This window comes from Xenopus laevis, chromosome 6L, assembly GCF_017654675.1.
Source record: "Xenopus laevis strain J_2021 chromosome 6L, Xenopus_laevis_v10.1, whole genome shotgun sequence".
In the NCBI taxonomy this organism is placed as follows: domain Eukaryota; kingdom Metazoa; phylum Chordata; class Amphibia; order Anura; family Pipidae; genus Xenopus; species Xenopus laevis.
The window spans coordinates 1,809,397-1,826,353 of NC_054381.1; the positions used below are offsets into that span (position 1 = coordinate 1,809,397).

General features: G+C 38.9%; 1 protein-coding gene across 1 annotated transcript; it reads right to left on the reverse strand.

Annotated features, from left to right (window-relative positions):
• Positions 1 to 13,794: 13,794 nt before the first annotated feature.
• LOC121394809 (E3 ubiquitin-protein ligase TRIM7-like) lies at positions 13,795 to 16,591 on the reverse strand. Its single transcript, XM_041566922.1, has 2 exons — positions 15,399 to 16,591; positions 13,795 to 15,275 (listed from the first exon to the last, which is right to left on the reverse strand). Exons 1-2 carry the CDS (start codon positions 16,422 to 16,424, stop codon positions 14,727 to 14,729), a joined length of 1,575 nt encoding a protein of 524 aa, XP_041422856.1. The 5' UTR covers positions 16,425 to 16,591; the 3' UTR covers positions 13,795 to 14,726.
• Positions 16,592 to 16,957: the final 366 nt, after the last annotated feature.

Here is a 16,957-nt window from a genome sequence, read left to right on the forward strand (position 1 = left end):
AGATGGCCGGACATTCTCCTTCAGGATTTTTTGGTAGACAGTAGAATTCATGGTTCCATCTATCACAGCAAGTCTTCCAGGTCCTGAAGCAGCAAAACAACCCCAGACCATCACACTACCACCACCATATTTTACTGTTTATGATGTTCTTTTTCTGAAATGCTGTGTTACTTTTACGCCAGATGTAACGGGACGCGCACCTTCCAAAAAGTTCAACTTTTGTCTCGTCGGTCCACAAGGTATTTTCCCAAAAGTCTTGGCAATCATTGAGATGTTTTTTAGCAAAATTGAGACGAGCCTTAATGTTCTTTTTGCTTAAAAGTGGTTTGCGCCTTGGAAATGTGCCATGCAGGCCGTTTTTGCCCAGTCTCTTTCTTATGGTGGAGTCGTGAACACTGACCTTAATTGAGGCAAGTGAGGCCTGCAGTTCTTTAGATGTTGTCCTGGGGTCTTTTGTGGCCTCTCGGATGAGTTGTCTCTGCGCTCTTGGGGTCATTTTGGTCGGCCGGCCACTCCTGGGAAGGTTCACCACTGTTCCATGTTTTTGCCATTTGTGGATAATGGCTCTCACTGTGGTTCGCTGGAGTCCCAAAGCTTTAGAAATGGCTTTATAACCTTTGAAATTGAACTCAGGTGTGATAAACCACAGTTAAGTTATTTTTTAACAAGGGGGGCAATCACTTTTTCACACAGGCCCATGTAGATTTGGAGTTTTTTTTCTCCCTTAATAACGTAAACCTTCATTTAAAAACTGCATTTTGTGTTCAATTATGTTATCTTTGACTAATAGTTAATGGTTTTTGATGAGCAGAAACATTTAAGTGTGACAAACATTCAAAAGAATAAGAAATCAGGAAGGGGGCAAATAGTTTTTCACACCACTGTATAGTAATAGAAAACACATTTGCACATGCCCAAAATGGCATAACTTCACAAAAATGCAATAAAATCAGCCAAAGCAATAAAAAAAATGACTGAATTGAAATCTGTGATCAGAGTCTTTGGTTCACTGGTGTCACTGCAAAAGGAACTTTTTTGGGGCACTAAACAAACAAACAACAGTGCAAACTTAATCCAGAATAAAATCAATAAATGCAATAAAATCAGCCAAAGCAATAAAAGAACAATTATTGGAATGAAATTCGTGATCAGAAGACTAGATTCACCAGTATCACTGCAAAACTTTTTTTGGGGCAGTAAACAAGTAGTAAAGGGCAATGCAAAGGAAAAAAAGAATTTGTAAGATTTGTAAGTAAGATCACTTATACTTGTTGCCTAGGGGGTTCTGCACTGACAGAGATGTGATTAGCAGTTTCAGATTGCACCAGGGTCGGACTGGGGGGACCGGGGCCCACTGGGACTGTTGCCGAGGGCCCCCCTCCAGCAATCCGTCCCCCCACTGTGACGCGCCGGCTCAGCAAGGAAGCCGCTCGGTGCGCTGCACAGTGCAGATAATTTTTATTTATTTTTTTCAAATATAAATATAAAGAGAGGGGTTCTGGCCGGCGGGGGCCCATGAGGGTCGGGGCCCACCGGGTATTTTCCCGGTGTCCCGCCGGGCCAGTCCGACACTGGATTGCACCGTACCACTTGTGATCCCAGAAGTACTGCAGAACATAGAATCTACAATCTGTGGCACATAAAGGACTAATTAATTTGTAATAACAACAAATACCATCAAACTTGTATTTACTGTATTCATCAATGAGGAACATTTTACATTTATTGTTGGTGAGAATAACAAAATGAAAACAAGTTCATAAACCCACGGCAGTAACTGCTTATTTCCACGCACGCCCAGTTACCAGCACATTCAGGCACAGGAGGACGACGAGGGGGGAGTCTCCAACGGACCACTGGATCACCAGGGAAGCAAGTTATTACATAAGCTCTATGGGGAGAGACCTTCATCCTTTTGTTTCCTTAACACTGAGCACTTCATCTGTATTATAACTATTGGAACATAGGAAAAGAGGTGATGAATTTTAGTCAAACGCAGTGGGTTGCTGCAAAATAAGTGCTTTTATTGAACACTACATGTTTCGAGCTTAGCTCTTTGTCAAGTGAAATCCAAAAGGAACAACATACAACCTTATATGACTTTAACTCTACCCTTCATTAGTGATGATCGGATGCAGGTTATTGCTGTTAGGTAATTATCCAGCCTGACCCCATCCAAAAAAAGGTAATTAAATATATTAAATATATGTATAAAGTCCCACAGTGTGTTGACAATTTCCATATTAATGACAACATGAAGAATAACTGTGCAAATCCCAATCCATAAAGTGAGAAGTGAATCTGTAAAATAACATGTATTAAAACTTACATTAAAAGGCTTAAAAACAATGACCTGGTTTCTGCTCCTATAGAGCCTACCTTGAGTTTAACCATAGGACATCATACGATATCTCAATGTCTATAAATAAATAGAAACGTTCTTACCCTTAAGTAGAGAATTTCACATTCATAATTAAGTCAAAAAAGTATCAATTTTATCTGGAAGGGAAAAGGTCAAAGATTATTGAGTTATCAGAGGAAATCCATTGTATCAATTTCACAGGAAGCTGCTAATTCTCAGTGTTCATTTAGACCTTCTGGATAGAAGATATTACATTTTTTAATCCACTTTGCTTCTTCTTGTAGTAATAATTTAAGCATATTACCCCCTCTCTGGGGTTTACGGATCACTTCTAACACCTGCCATTTGAGCTGCGATAAGTTATGTTTAAAGATAGAGAAGTGTCTTGAGATTGAAGTGTCAGTTTGAGTCCCTGCTTTGAAATTACGTATATTAGATCTATGTTCTTTGATCCTCTCTTTAACAGGACGAGATGTTTGTCCCGTATATACAAGTCCGCAGGGCATTTCAGTAAATATACCACGTTTACACTTTCACACGTAACATAGGAATGAAGATTTAATCCCCTGCCGTTAATGGGATGTTGTACAACTTCCCCCCTAATAATGGATCAACAACATATGCAACTCAGGCTTTGGAAGGTTCCCTTTTGTGGTGGTCCTTGGAATAGTGACTGTAATTTATTGGGCTTATGGGGTTCTGCTGGACACAATTTATCACGTAGTGTCTGTCTTCTTGTAGAACAAAACAATGGGATTTCATTGCAATGTTGTTTTAGTGATTTGTCCTGTTGCAAAATGGGCCAAAACTTTTTAATCACCTTTTCAATCTGAGCACTCGCTCGTGAGAATTTACTGACAAATGTAATTCTCGTGTTATTTTTAGGTACAGGTTTGTGGGCCAATAATTCACCTCTAGGTATAGCCCCTACTTCATTTGCGGTTTTGTATAAACTATGTAAATTATACCCTTTAACTTTAAATCTGTTGATAAGCGTATCAGCAGCCTTCCAATATCTAGTATCATCTGAAGCAATCCGCCTTGCTCTCAAAAACGGACTTTTTGGAATCGCTGAAATGCATCGAGAATTATGATAACTAGAGTCATGAGAAGGCTATTTCGATCTGTGGCCTTCTGATACAGGGCGTCTCAATGATAACTTGGTTAAGCCTAAGTTTTACATCAAGGAAGTTAAGAGAATGGGTCGAGGTCTCGAAGGTAAATTTAACTGAAGGGTATTTAGTATTAGCCTTATTTACCATATCCTGAAAACCAGAGATGTCTCCCTTCCATATAACCAAGATATCGAACACAAACCTGAGATAAAGTGCAATATGCTCTTTATATTCTTCATTAAAGGACCAGTAACGTCAAAAATTTTTACAAAAAAAATCGTTAGAATACAACGAAAAAAAAACACCAACACAAATTAAAATTTAAAATAGCAAAGCCTTTAATAAGAAATAACTTACAGAAACTCCACTTCCTGTCCTCTTCAGAAACGGCGAAAAGGCGACCATCCATCCTGCAGCGCTCCATTTCTCCTCCTGGATATTCACTTACAGCATGCAGCTGGGAGAGTGTGCTTCCCCTTGTCAAGCAGCGGGCTTTCTTGCGACTCTGTAGAATGGACACGGTGATCAGCGCAATTTACCAGTTGAGGGATTCACCAATGTGCTCCTGCTGACCCTACCCGACCCCTTGTCCGTGTCTTTGGTGGAGGAGCAGCGCCTGTGCTTCTCTGCAGCTCCTCCTGGTGACCGCACAGCTCAGCGCACAGCGAACGATGAAGTGAAGTACTCGCACCTGGGCGTCCCTAGAGGAATGATCGGTGAAGAAATCGTCTTCATCAAAGTACGGGGAAGGGAAGGACTCGAGCCCCGCCAACTGCTCCAGGACCGTTTCCATGGTGTCTGCCCCCTGGTGACTGTGCTGAGTGGGTCCCGCGGTTGAAGAGTTGCTGCTGAAGTTGAAGTCCAGCACGCTGCGGGCGCCCAGGTGCGAGTAGTTCACTTCCTGGGAACTCGCACTGGAACTTGTTGGGAGTCAGGCGGCCCGGCCTCTGGATCAGCAGGTCGTGGATGGGATCCATCATCCAGGAAGACTGTCCTGCCAAAGGGCACTTGGATCCTGCTGTTTGCAACAAGGATCTCGTCTTCCAAGGGTCCATAGGACAGGCTTGACATCGTTCGCTGTGCGCTGAGCTGTGCGGTCACCAGCAGGAGCTGCAGAGAAGCACAGGCGCTGCTCCTCCACCAAAGACACGAACAAGGGGTTGGGTAGGGTCGGCAGGAGCACGTTGGTGAATCCCTCAACTGGTAAATTGCGCTGATCACCGTGTCCATTCTACAGAGTCACAAGAAGCCCGCTGCTTGACAAGGGGAAGCACACTCTCCCAGCTGCATGCTGTAAGTGAATATCCAGGAGGAGAAATGGAGCGCTGCAGGATGGATGGTCGCCTTTTCGCCGTTTCTGAAGAGGACAGGAAGTGGAGTTTCTGTAAGTTATTTCTTATTAAAGGCTTTGCTATTTTAAATTTTAATTTGTGTTGGTGTTTTTTTTTCGTTGTATTCTAACGAATTTTTTTGTAAAAATTTTTGACGTTACTGGTCCTTTAAGGAAGAACATTTTTTCCAACTTGTGGACAAATAAATTAGCAAATGAGGGAGCGACCGCCGCCCCCCATCGATGTACCTTGACATTGCCAGTAAAATTTGTCTTCAAATCTGAAATAATTGCGTTTCAAGATAAATGTTAAACAATCAATTAGGAAATACACCAGTGTGTGTTAAGTTTGTATCAAGTAGACAATCTTCAATGTGCATAATTCCCTTGTCTTGAGGTATAGATGTGTAGGGATGTGAAAATCTTAGACACCCTTACACATTACAAACAGGCACATCCCTAGTAATATGGACACCTCAGTGGGTCCTTATGGGGACCTTGTGCTTATGTAACCCCTGCAGTTCACACAGTGTACACCAGATGGCACTGTGCCAGAGTATAAAAGGTTTAGGAACCATGTGTTCTGGGTCCATTGCTTTAGCCCAACCAAGCACATCCAATGTAGACAAGATTTGTAATAATTCATTTGTGTCCTTTAAACAACAGGGAATTTTTTGCGCTAACGGTTGTAAGTATGAATCCACATATTATGATAGTCGCTCCAAAACGGAGCCTATCCCAGAGATGATCGGCCGCCCCGGGGGATTTATCAAAGTTTTGTGTACTTTGGGAAGGAGATAAAGAACTGGTACACGAGGCTGATCTACCAGGAGAAAATCGTTGGTGTCTGGCGTTATGAGCCCGTTATTAAAACCTGATCTCCTTTTTTATATCAAATACTGGATCTTTCCAAATAAGTTTATAGTGTCCAGGTGCCAATAGTTGGCGATATGCTTCTTCTATATATATTTGTTTGTCCATAAGTACAATACCCCCACCCTTGTCAGCGCTTTTAATTACTATCGCATTATTAGATTGTCATTTTTGCAATGCCTGTCTCTCACCATATGGTTAAAGTTAGGTTTAGCCACACTAGGTTTCTCACAAATTTTTTTAATCTCAGCAGTAACTACTTTCTCAAACGCTGACAAGGTTTTGTTTTGTACCGGTGGGTTAAACGTACTTTTTTTCTTAAAAATTTCTACAACATTGTTATTAGTTACATTATTTTCAAAACAGATTTTAAGTTTCAGTTTTCATAACAGTTTATGAAAGTCAATCTCCCGGTTCAAAAGGTCCATGTTGTATGTTGGAACGAATCCTAACCCCCTGTTTAAGAGCGATCTTTCCTCTGGGGACAAAACATGGGAGGAAATATTGATAACTAAATCTGTTAGCTCTTCAGCTTGTTCCATTGAGGATTTGCTTCTCTTGGTGTAGGAAGCCTTGGATTTTTCTTTTGAGTGCGTTGGTCTAAAAAGAGAAAGGTGCCTGCTGTGATCCCACATATTCTGCTGACGAGGCCGTTCCACCTGTGCTGAAGGTGCGCCCATGTCCTTGTGTCTGTCCGAGCTGGAAGAAAACCCTCCCATTGAATCGGAGGAAGAGTCGCGTGTGCTCCTTCGATGATAGCGGCTCCAGCGCTGCTGGCGGTAGGTAGCGTTGCGTCTTTCTCCCGTGCCTCGTTGTGTACTTCTTTCTTCCTGCCAGGTGTAGACCTTATTGTGTAGATAATCCAGCGCGTCTCTCTCATACTTGCGCGCCTTGCGTGATGATTTTCTAAGCAGTTCTCTCTGCTCTCCAAAGATGTCGTCAGCTTCTGTAGAACCTTTAGCCGTTATCACGTACTCTTTCAAATCAGCAACTTCCAAAGTCTATTTACCTATAACTATTGTAACTTTACTTTAACTATACTTTGTATTTATATGTATTGTATTTCTGTACTTATTTGTAATTATTATTCCAATGACCCCTGTTTGTTCTACTAGTTTATTGTTCTGATGTACAGTGCTTTGCCCTCAAGGAGCAATATACAAATAAAAATATACATAAATACTATGTTATAGCCAAAGCAAAAGTTGGATATTTTGGTGTCAAGCCAAGATCAGGCAGACAAAGATGTTGCAAATACTCAGGTACCTACAGGTGTGGTCAGTATGAGTAATGCTCTGCTATTAAACAGCTTCTTCATCTTCCAACACTTTTATCAGTTCAGTTGTTCTTAGACATTATGGGGTATATTTATCAAAGAGTGAAGTTAATAGTGAAGTTCCGCCACTAGAGTGAAATTCCGCTAATTCCCATTCATTTCTATGGGGTTTTTAAAGGCGTATTTATCAAAGTGTGAACTTTCACTTTCATTGTAATGAATTGAGAGCTGTGGAATTTCACTCTAGTGGTGGAACTTCACTCTGATAAATTTACCCCAATTTTTTTTTTTAATTGATCCCCATGTTTTCTTTTTTACAATTTTTCCAAAATTGAAGAGTAGATTATAATATTTTTTTTTTTTTAGATTATAATATTGGTGGGTGTGTGAGTGGGGCAGCTCAGTGATCCAGGAGCAGGTTCTGTTCCAATTGGCTGATCCATTAGTTTCTCAGTAGGATCTATGGGGAATATAAGTGTAACTATTGTATCAATTCTAACAGCTGACTTTAATGGCACTCAGGGATTCTGCTCAGCAGGGACAAACACATGAACCAACTCATTGATCAGTTACAGGGTCGCTGACCCCCCTCCCACAGCTGCTTCACAAATACATAAAAAGGGGAAAAATGAATCTTTACACTTCAATATTAGAAAAACCATCACAAGTAGAATGTTACTGAAAAAAGGATTTATTTCTAGGGAACTGTCTGAACCAACTGAACTGAAAAAGTGTTGGAAATTTTAATCAAGCTCCTAACTTTATTGTAGGTGGAAAACATAAAATATTAGGCATTCCATCAATTTTAAATTATGGATTGAATTTTAACAACAAATTATGAAACTTAGAATGTTATTTCTCAACTGGCATCTTATTTACTTAAAAAAAAAATCTCCAATCACAAAAACATTGAATAAATAATGTAAAAAAACAACTAGACCACCCTAAAATCACATTTTAATTATTTTCAGTGAGTCTAGAAAATCTCATATTTTCCTCAAAAGCTTGACTTTAAAAATAATTTGTATTCTGAAAATACACCTCACAGTTTTTAGGTGCTGAATTTATTTAGTCGATATATTTGCCTTTTTGATTTTTTTTTAATCTAGAAAATTCAAGTTAAGAAAACATTCAGAACAATCTCCATCCCCTTAATGCACATAAATTCAATGTCAGCGTGGGGCACAATATGTTGGAAACACAAAGAGATGTTTGAGAGAGAATTGTATGAGTCTGTGCTGATATTGCTCATTACAATCTGACTCTCAGGGGCCCATTTACTTATCTCGAGTGAAGGAATAGAGGGAAAAAAACTTAGAATTTCGAATGTTTTTTTTGGCTACTTCGACCATCGAATGGGCTACTTCAACTACGACTTTGACTTCAAATCAAACGATTAGAACTAAAAATCGTTAGACTAGTTGACCATTCGATAGTCGAAGTACTGTCTCTTTAAAAAAAAAACTTCGACCCCCTAGTTTGCCACCTAAAGCTACCGAAGTCAATGTTAGCCTATGGAGAAGGTCCCCATAGGCTTTGCTATCTTTTTTTGGCCGAAGAAAAATCGTTCGATCAATGGATTAATATCCTTTGAATCAAACGATTTAATCGGTCGATCGAATTGAGGTAAATCCTTCGACTTCGATATTCGAAGTCGAAGGATTTCAATTCGGCAGTCAAATATCGAGGGTTAATTAACTCTCGATATTCGACCTTAAGTAAATTTGCCCCTCAGTATCTATTAACACATTTACTATAGACATGATGGGAGAGGCTCATGGGATTTGTATAAAAGACTTTGTCTGAATCCATAGAGATATTCCTGGAGGTGACAGAAACAAACCCTGAAAAAAGAATGGAATGGATATTAAGGGGGTTATTTACTAAAATCTGAATATATCTCATATTTTATTTTAAAAAACCACAATCAAACTCTCAATCAGATTTAATCAGATTTTGGAAAAACCAAAATTTGTTAGGCTTTTTTGGAGTTTTTTCCTGAAAACCCTAAAAAAGTCAGATTTTCTGGCTAAACCCAGCAAAGACCATGAAAAATTCAAATTGAGCTAAGTGCCTCTCCCATTGACTTAGACAGGACCTTGAGAGGTCTAAGATGGTGGATTTTTGGATTTGGGACTTTTTGCTGCAACGGGGTATAATAAATCTCGAATAATTATTTTTTTCCCCTATAACAATTTGAGTTTTTCTATTGAAAAAAACATGAATTTTCGAGATTTTAACATTCAGATTTTAATAAATAACCCCCTAAATCTTAATTCTCAGGCCATTCTATTATTCAATAACTAAAGAAAAACCATTTGTGATGTTATTATAGTATAAAACTGTGACTGGTGTATGAAATGAATGAACAGAGGAATACAGAGGTCGTACCTCCAGTAAACCATTAGAAACATGATGATTAAAATAGTTGAAAAGGGTATTATTTTTTCATAAATAAAAAAGTTAAATGGTAAAAAGTGAATTTTACCTGTAATTTCTATTTCTAGCTCTGTCATTCTTTCCCTTTCTATTCTCTGCACTATTGTTGTGACTCCTGAAAACAATACAGCAGCAGACACCAGCGGATTTACAGAGCAGGAGGAGAGCCGAGTTGTTTCAAAAGTCAGAACCAGAGAACAGAAAGTAATAAACAGACTCTACTTTCAATAACAATTACATTTATACATTGAAACCACTGAAAATGTGTAATTAATGTTCTCGGGGGAATTATCCTGAATATGGAAAAGGAAATGGAAGCTGCATGATACAGTAAGAAGACACTTTGTAATATATAATAAGTCATATTTTTATATCAATAAAACATTCTGAGCAGTTGCTGGTTCTGATAAGGAAGTTACTCATTACTACTATGTCAGGGATCTGTCTCTCTACATGTAGGAGTCAAAGTCCAGTGATAATGAATAATGATGAACTGGCCGAATACTTTTCCTCAAATCATTTGCAAAACTGTGGGAAAATTAGCAAAATTATGCAACGAAGGCAGTGGGTGTTTTTTCTATTTTTACTGGTGGAAATCCTTTGTAGTTAGTGGAAGTTTTTTCTTGTTGCAAATACAAATGCAAAGCAGTCAATAGGGTTTTTTCCATGTTTTTTGCACACAAAAATGATTTTTTTTCTTAGGGAAAACAAAATGTTTGGCAGAATTATTAATGCAGATTTACAAAAAATGTTTACAATGGCAATAATGTGAATTTCACTGTAAACTGTACCAAGTATGAAATTCACTCATCCCCAGTGATAAAAACATTCCTGTAGGGAACAGGTGAACAACTTATTCCTATAATATCTTTACTTTATTCTACCCCCCATGCAAATCATTTGGAATGTGATATGGTCTTGTCTATGTTTGATCTACTTGTAGTTGTTGGGGATAACAGTAACAGAACCTACCAACCTTCGAGTGTAAGCTCACTAGAGCAGGGACTGATGGGAATGGTATAGAAAACTTAGAGTGTAATCTCACTGGGGCTGGGACTTATGGAAATGTGATAGGAACCTTAGAGTGTAAGCTCACTGGGGCAGAGACTGATGGGAATGTGATAGGAACAAAAGCCATGATTTTTCAATGGGCAGAGCCTTCAATAGTAAATATGGATTTAAAATAATTTGGATGAATAAGAAGCCTGTGAGTAGCAGCAATAGCTGGGACCTAGTGATGTGTGGGCCGGCCTTATACAGAAAACAAAGAAGGATCGGCACACAGGCATTCAATTTGCAGTGTTACCTGCTCGTTTATTGCGTGGACTGCAACGTTTCGGGGTCACGCCCCTTTGTCAAGCAACTTGACATGCTTGACAAAGGGGCGTGACCCTGAAACGTTGCAGTCCACGCAATAAACGAGCAGGTAACACTGCAAATTGAATGCCTGTGTGCCGATCCTTCTTTGTTTTCTGCATAAGGGAGGTTGCCGGATCCTCTGGGATTGAGCACCAGGCTAATCTGTTGAAGGGTGTGCGTCGGTTCTCTCCATTCTGGTGGGCCGGCCTTATACCCAAGGGACCCTCAGGTTGGGTTGATCTCAGCACATCATTTGTGGGTTACAGGTGGGTTGGGGTTAAGCTCTTCTGCCTGCTCTTCCCACCCGTGACCTGCTGGCTTCCAGCTTCTGCTTTTATATAGGTGTGCACCCCCCCCATTTTGTGGGTTCAGATTGAGTTGTTCTTGACCCCCACATCACCACTGGGACCCCTCTGAGCAACTCAACTGGACCTACACTCACTGATTCACCTGCAAACAACACAATTCACTTGCTCAGGAATATTCCTCTGAATTCATCACTGAGGCATCACTGGAAAACTTTATCACATTTTATTATTAATAACCAACAAAAATATGAAAACATTAAAAGGATTGTGTTGCCTTTATCTATCATATTAATTACAGGATATAAATTGTAGCCCTTTCCCAGGAAACTAAAATCCAATTCTGGCAGAAATGTAACATTTATTCATGAATAGGTTTATTGATTATTATTTGCAGTGCCAGTTCTCACCAGTATCAGCCAACTGCCAGTTTTCCCATAGAATTGCAATAGAACAACACCCCCATCTGATCTGTGCTGCAGAAAAGTAGGGGTGCCACCTGACTGATAAAAATTTTACTTGATATGAATATCACCTATATCAGCCAGTATTCACCAAAATCCCAACCTATTTTATTTATACACATGATGGTGACACAGACCCTTATGTGCGGCGCTGCAGTATATGTTGGTGCTATATAGATGAATATATATTATAGGGGTCATTTATGGACATTGTTTTGCCCTTTGGCTACTGGGTGGGGCATTGTACAAATAGCGCAGGTGTCAGTGCTCTGGGTTGGGGTGCAGGGACCTCTCCATTGCTCTTTACATTTAGTGGCTTATGTTTGTCCCTGTGAGATACAAAAGGGGCAGACGGCAGAAGGAACATAAGTCTCCCCCCTCCCACTGCTACTTGATCTTGTTCAGTAAAATCTTCAGATAATCCCCTCACATAAGAGCAGTGCAGATTTATATGGCATCTTGGCTTTAATATAATCTGTCCCCCCCATATCCACAGAATATTGTATAACTGACCCACCCCAAGCAGAGTGATACACAGCACTGATATACAATATGGCAGGAAAGTTATTGAGAAAGTTAATGAGAAAGTTATTGAAAAAGTTATTGAGAAAATTATTGAGAAAGTTATTGAGAAAATTATTGAGAAAATTATTGAGAAAGTTAATGAGAAAGTTATTGAGAAAGTTATTGAGAAAGTTATTGAGAAAGTTATTGAGAAAATTATTGAGAAAGTTATTGAGAAAGTTATTGAGAAAATGATTGAGAAAGTTAATGAGAAAGTTATTGAGAAAGTTATTGAGAAAGATATTGAGAAAGATATTGAGAAAGTTAATGAGAAAGTTATTGAGAAAATTATTGAGAAAATTATTGAGAAAGTTATTGAGAAAGTTATTGAGAAAATTATTGAGAAAGTTAATGAGAAAGTTATTGAGAAAGTTATTGAGAAAGATATTGAGAAAGTTATTGAGAAAATTATTGAGAAAGTTATTGAGAAAGTTATTGAAAAAGTTATTGAGAAAGATATTGAGACAGTTATTGAGAAAGTTAATGAGAAAGTTATTGAGAAAGTTAATGAGAAAGTTATTGAGAAAGTTAATGAGAAAGTTATTGAGAAAGTTAATGAGAAAGTTATTGAGAAAGTTATTGAGAAAGTTATTGAGAAAGTTATTGAGAAAATTATTGAGAAAGTTATTGAGAAAGTTATTGAGAAAGATATTGAGAAAGTTAATGAGAAAGTTATCGAGAAAATTATCGAGAAAATTATTGAGAAAGTTATTGAGAAAGTTATTGAGAAAATTATTGAGAAAGTTAATGAGAAAGTTATTGAGAAAGTTATTGAGAAAGATATTGAGAAAGTTATTGAGAAAATTATTGAGAAAGTTATTGAGAAAGTTATTGAAAAAGTTATTGAGAAAGATATTGAGAAAATTATTGAGAAAGCTATTGAGAAAGTTATTGAGAAAGATATTGAGAAAGTTAATGAGAAAGTTATCGAGAAAATTATTGAGAAAATTATTGAGAAAGTTATTGAGAAAGTTATTGAGAAAATTATTGAGAAAGTTAATGAGAAAGTTATTGAGAAAGTTATTGAGAAAGATATTGAGAAAGTTATTGAGAAAATTATTGAGAAAGTTATTGAGAAAGTTATTGAAAAAGTTATTGAGAAAGATATTGAGACAGTTATTGAGAAAGTTAATGAGAAAGTTATTGAGAAAGTTAATGAGAAAGTTATTGAGAAAGTTAATGAGAAAGTTATTGAGAAAGTTATTGAGAAAGTTATTGAGAAAGTTATTGAGAAAATTATTGAGAAAGTTAATGAGAAAGTTATTGAGAAAATTATTGAGAAAGTTATTGAGAAAGTTATTGAGAAAATTATTGAGAAAGTTAATGAGAAAGTTATTGAGAAAGTTATTGAGAAAGATATTGAGACAGTTATTGAGAAAGTTAATGAGAAAGTTATTGAGAAAGTTAATGAGAAAGTTATTGAGAAAGTTAATGAGAAAGTTATTGAGAAAGTTATTGAGAAAGTTATTGAGAAAGTGAGGGGCTTAACTTTAAGATCCGTCTTGGCGACAAAACTATTATTGACCTCATTTCTTTTTTTAATCCAAGTAAATAAAAATTAAGCTTCAATTGGTCTCACAATCCTCTCGATGATCAAACCCACTGGGTTCACTATTGAGCTTTTAGCACTGAATTGTTCTTTGTGTTCAATGTTCAATTATATGTTGTGTGTCACATGGTAAATGAAACTTGTTCTCACACAAAAAGTATAATCAAAACTCACTTTATTCCACATTCAATTAAAAAAATCACATTTAAGAAAAGCACTTTTTTCACAAATGAATCAGGACTGTGTGACAATTTAATTCCTCTTGGAGTCTCTTTCTCAGTGACTGTGTTGTACATTTTGGAGGTGTCAACACATCCAGTCTAGATAATTCCTGATGAGATAAATTGTTGGGAGGAGAGGAAAACAGTTAATTATAATCTAGTACTTATTAGGGCTGCACTGATTGGTTTAGTTCTACTGGAAGAGTTATAATGTATCCTCTGATTTTATATCTCCCACCTGTCTCAACCCACAGTCTCACATTCTTATAGAAATGTCCCACATTTCCCTTTGATCTTCTGCACTGACACCAGAAAAAGATACAGAGTTTTTCAAACTTAATGAGATAAGAAGCGTTTGGCAGAGAGCCTAGAATACTTAGCACCTGCACTGAGATACAATTGTAATTGATAAAATAAGCAGGTCTCGTGGGGTACTCGGATGTTCAGCTTCTTTAAGGCTATGGACACACAGGCTGAAGGCTCCAGCTGTTCTCTATGTATTTTTGCAGGCTGAGAGAAGTAGATTTGCTCCCTGTCCCCACTCCATTGATTTCAATCTGATCAGCCTGTGACACACATACACACATACACACACACACATACACACACACACACAAGCTGAGATCAGTCCAAGTACATGATATAACCAGAGCCCATGGCCTTTTGGGCAATTTCACCTTCATTAACAAAACTGTAATAACAAATAATTACAAATAAATCATAACCCTTAGATGACCAGAAATGTGTCACATGCTCCATAACTTGCATAATTTTGTGAAATGAACAGTGATATGAAATTTTTGTCTCTCTACATTTTAAATGTTGGGATGTATTTGATTTTACTTTCTAAAACCTCAGTGGACAGTGTCCTAACTAATGATTCTCACCCAGGCACCATCACCATAAAGATAAAATACAACATGAAGGGGCTCAGTGAATGTGACAGTGAAGGTGTGTAAGTGTCTGATTGGCTCACTCAGCTCATAAAAGGACAGACGTCCGGCCTCATAGTCCAATGAGATCCTGATTCTCCTGCAGGAAGAGACGTGGGGTAATTGTGTCCATTTACTGTCATGTACCACTGAATATCTGTTATTATTATTCCCTCTGTACAAACACCAGGACTTGTTATTTTTCCCAATACAGGACTGATCCCCTCCCCTCTCTATACTGGGATAGGCCACCCCTACCCTCCACTCCCCTGATTCACTGACCTCCACTTCCCAGTAATGTCGCCCTGAGGGGAAACTCCTGCTGCTTAAAGTCTGAGCGTAACGCTGAAATCTCTCTGGGGATTGTGGGTAATGTAGTTTTGTTAGTGAGTAGGAAGCAGATTTCCTGTCCCCTGATACAGATACACGATTATGAGCCGTGTTTATATCCAGTAACAAGTCTGTAGCCTCCTGCCCATATACAGGGTCAAATCTACTGTTAGTAATAGAATTTAATGGGGAAATACTTGGTATTGTTTTTATCAATGACACAAAAAGTTCTGAGTCTTCTCCTCCACTGGTTGATGTTCCCAAATGATGGGCTAATATTGTATTTACCCCAGTCCCAATGGCAGCTAAGCCTGTGAGTAATGTCTCTGAGATCAGATCCACATCCAGATCCCCTACAGCAGGGACCTTTATATCATGTCTCTCTCTGCCCCCCTCATTATCTGCAGCTCCATGTGATTCCCGTTCCTGTAGGACAGTGAGTGGATCTGCCATGTTGCACAGCTCCTCAATGTGACGGATCTTCCTGGACAGCTCGTCCTTCTTTATTTCCAGCTGCTCCATCAGATCAGTGAGTGTGAGTGAGAGCTTCTCTTTCTGGCTGGAGATGTCACTCAGGAGTCGCTTCTCTAGGGCTTCCAGCTGTTCCCTGATGTCTCTAAACAGGGCAGTGACTCTCTCTGTCTCACCGGCTGCTTTTTCTGCCACTTCTCTCCTGCGCTCCTGCAGTCTCTGGGCTCCTCTCTCAGTCTCCTCTCTCTCTGGCCTCAGTTTCTCCACAACTTTCCTCAGTGTCTCTTTCTTCTTCTCAGAGGCCTCACTCAGCAGCTCCACCCTGTGGCCCCTGTGCTCTCCGGCCAGACAGCAGGACACACAGACACAGACAGACTCCTCCCAGCAGTAATATTTCAGGGGTTCATCATGGACGGAGCATTTCTTGTCCCCCATGTCCATTGTGGGTTCTATTAAGACGTGTTTCGCTGACTTGCTGTGCATCCTCAGGTGCTTATTACACACAGAAGCCTCACAGTGCAGACAGGATTTAACAGCAGGTACATGGGAGTCACAGTAGGTGCAGGGAATCCCAGTGTCCCCCGGCTCGGGCTGAGCAGAAAGGAATCGCTCTGCTATGTTCCCCAGAGTTCTGTTCCTGGGCAGGGCAGGGCACTCCTTAAACTCCTGTCTGCATTCAGGGCAGGAATAAGGCCCAGATCCCTCCTGGGTGCCCAGCACCCTCCCAATACAGCCCCGGCAGAAGTTATGGGCACACGGCAGGGATACAGGATCAGTATAAATGCTCAGGCAGATGGAGCAGCTCAGCTCGTCTCTCAGATCAGCAGCCGCCATCACTGAGAGCAGGAACAGCAACTGAACAAGAAACGAAACTGAAAGACAAACAGCACTTTGTACTCCTGGGAGTTAACCCTCTCAGTTCTGGATACAGTGAGTATCAGGATCAGAATAATTTGTATCGTTAAACTAGAAACTTTGTAACAGTGAGAAAAGAGGTGAGTGAGAGGAGGGCGTATACATTTGAATTTCAAGTTTATTTTAGTGTAATTTGAATAGGGAATAGTCCAAATTCAATTCAAATTTAAAAAAAAAAATCAAAATTCGAATTTTGAAAGTTATCATGTACTGTCCCTTTAAAAATTCAAATTTGACTATTCGCCATCTAAAGAATTTGTGTCTTAGACTATGTGGGACCTCCTACAATCAATTTGGAGTCATTTGGTGGACTTTTGAAAAAAAATCTTTTTCAAAAATGTTTTTTTTTTTGGTGAAAAAAAAGTCTAATTGAATTCAATTTAAATTTGCAGCTCGATCTTATTCACTCATTTTAAAAAAGTTCTATAAATTTTAATTGGTGGGTTTATTTT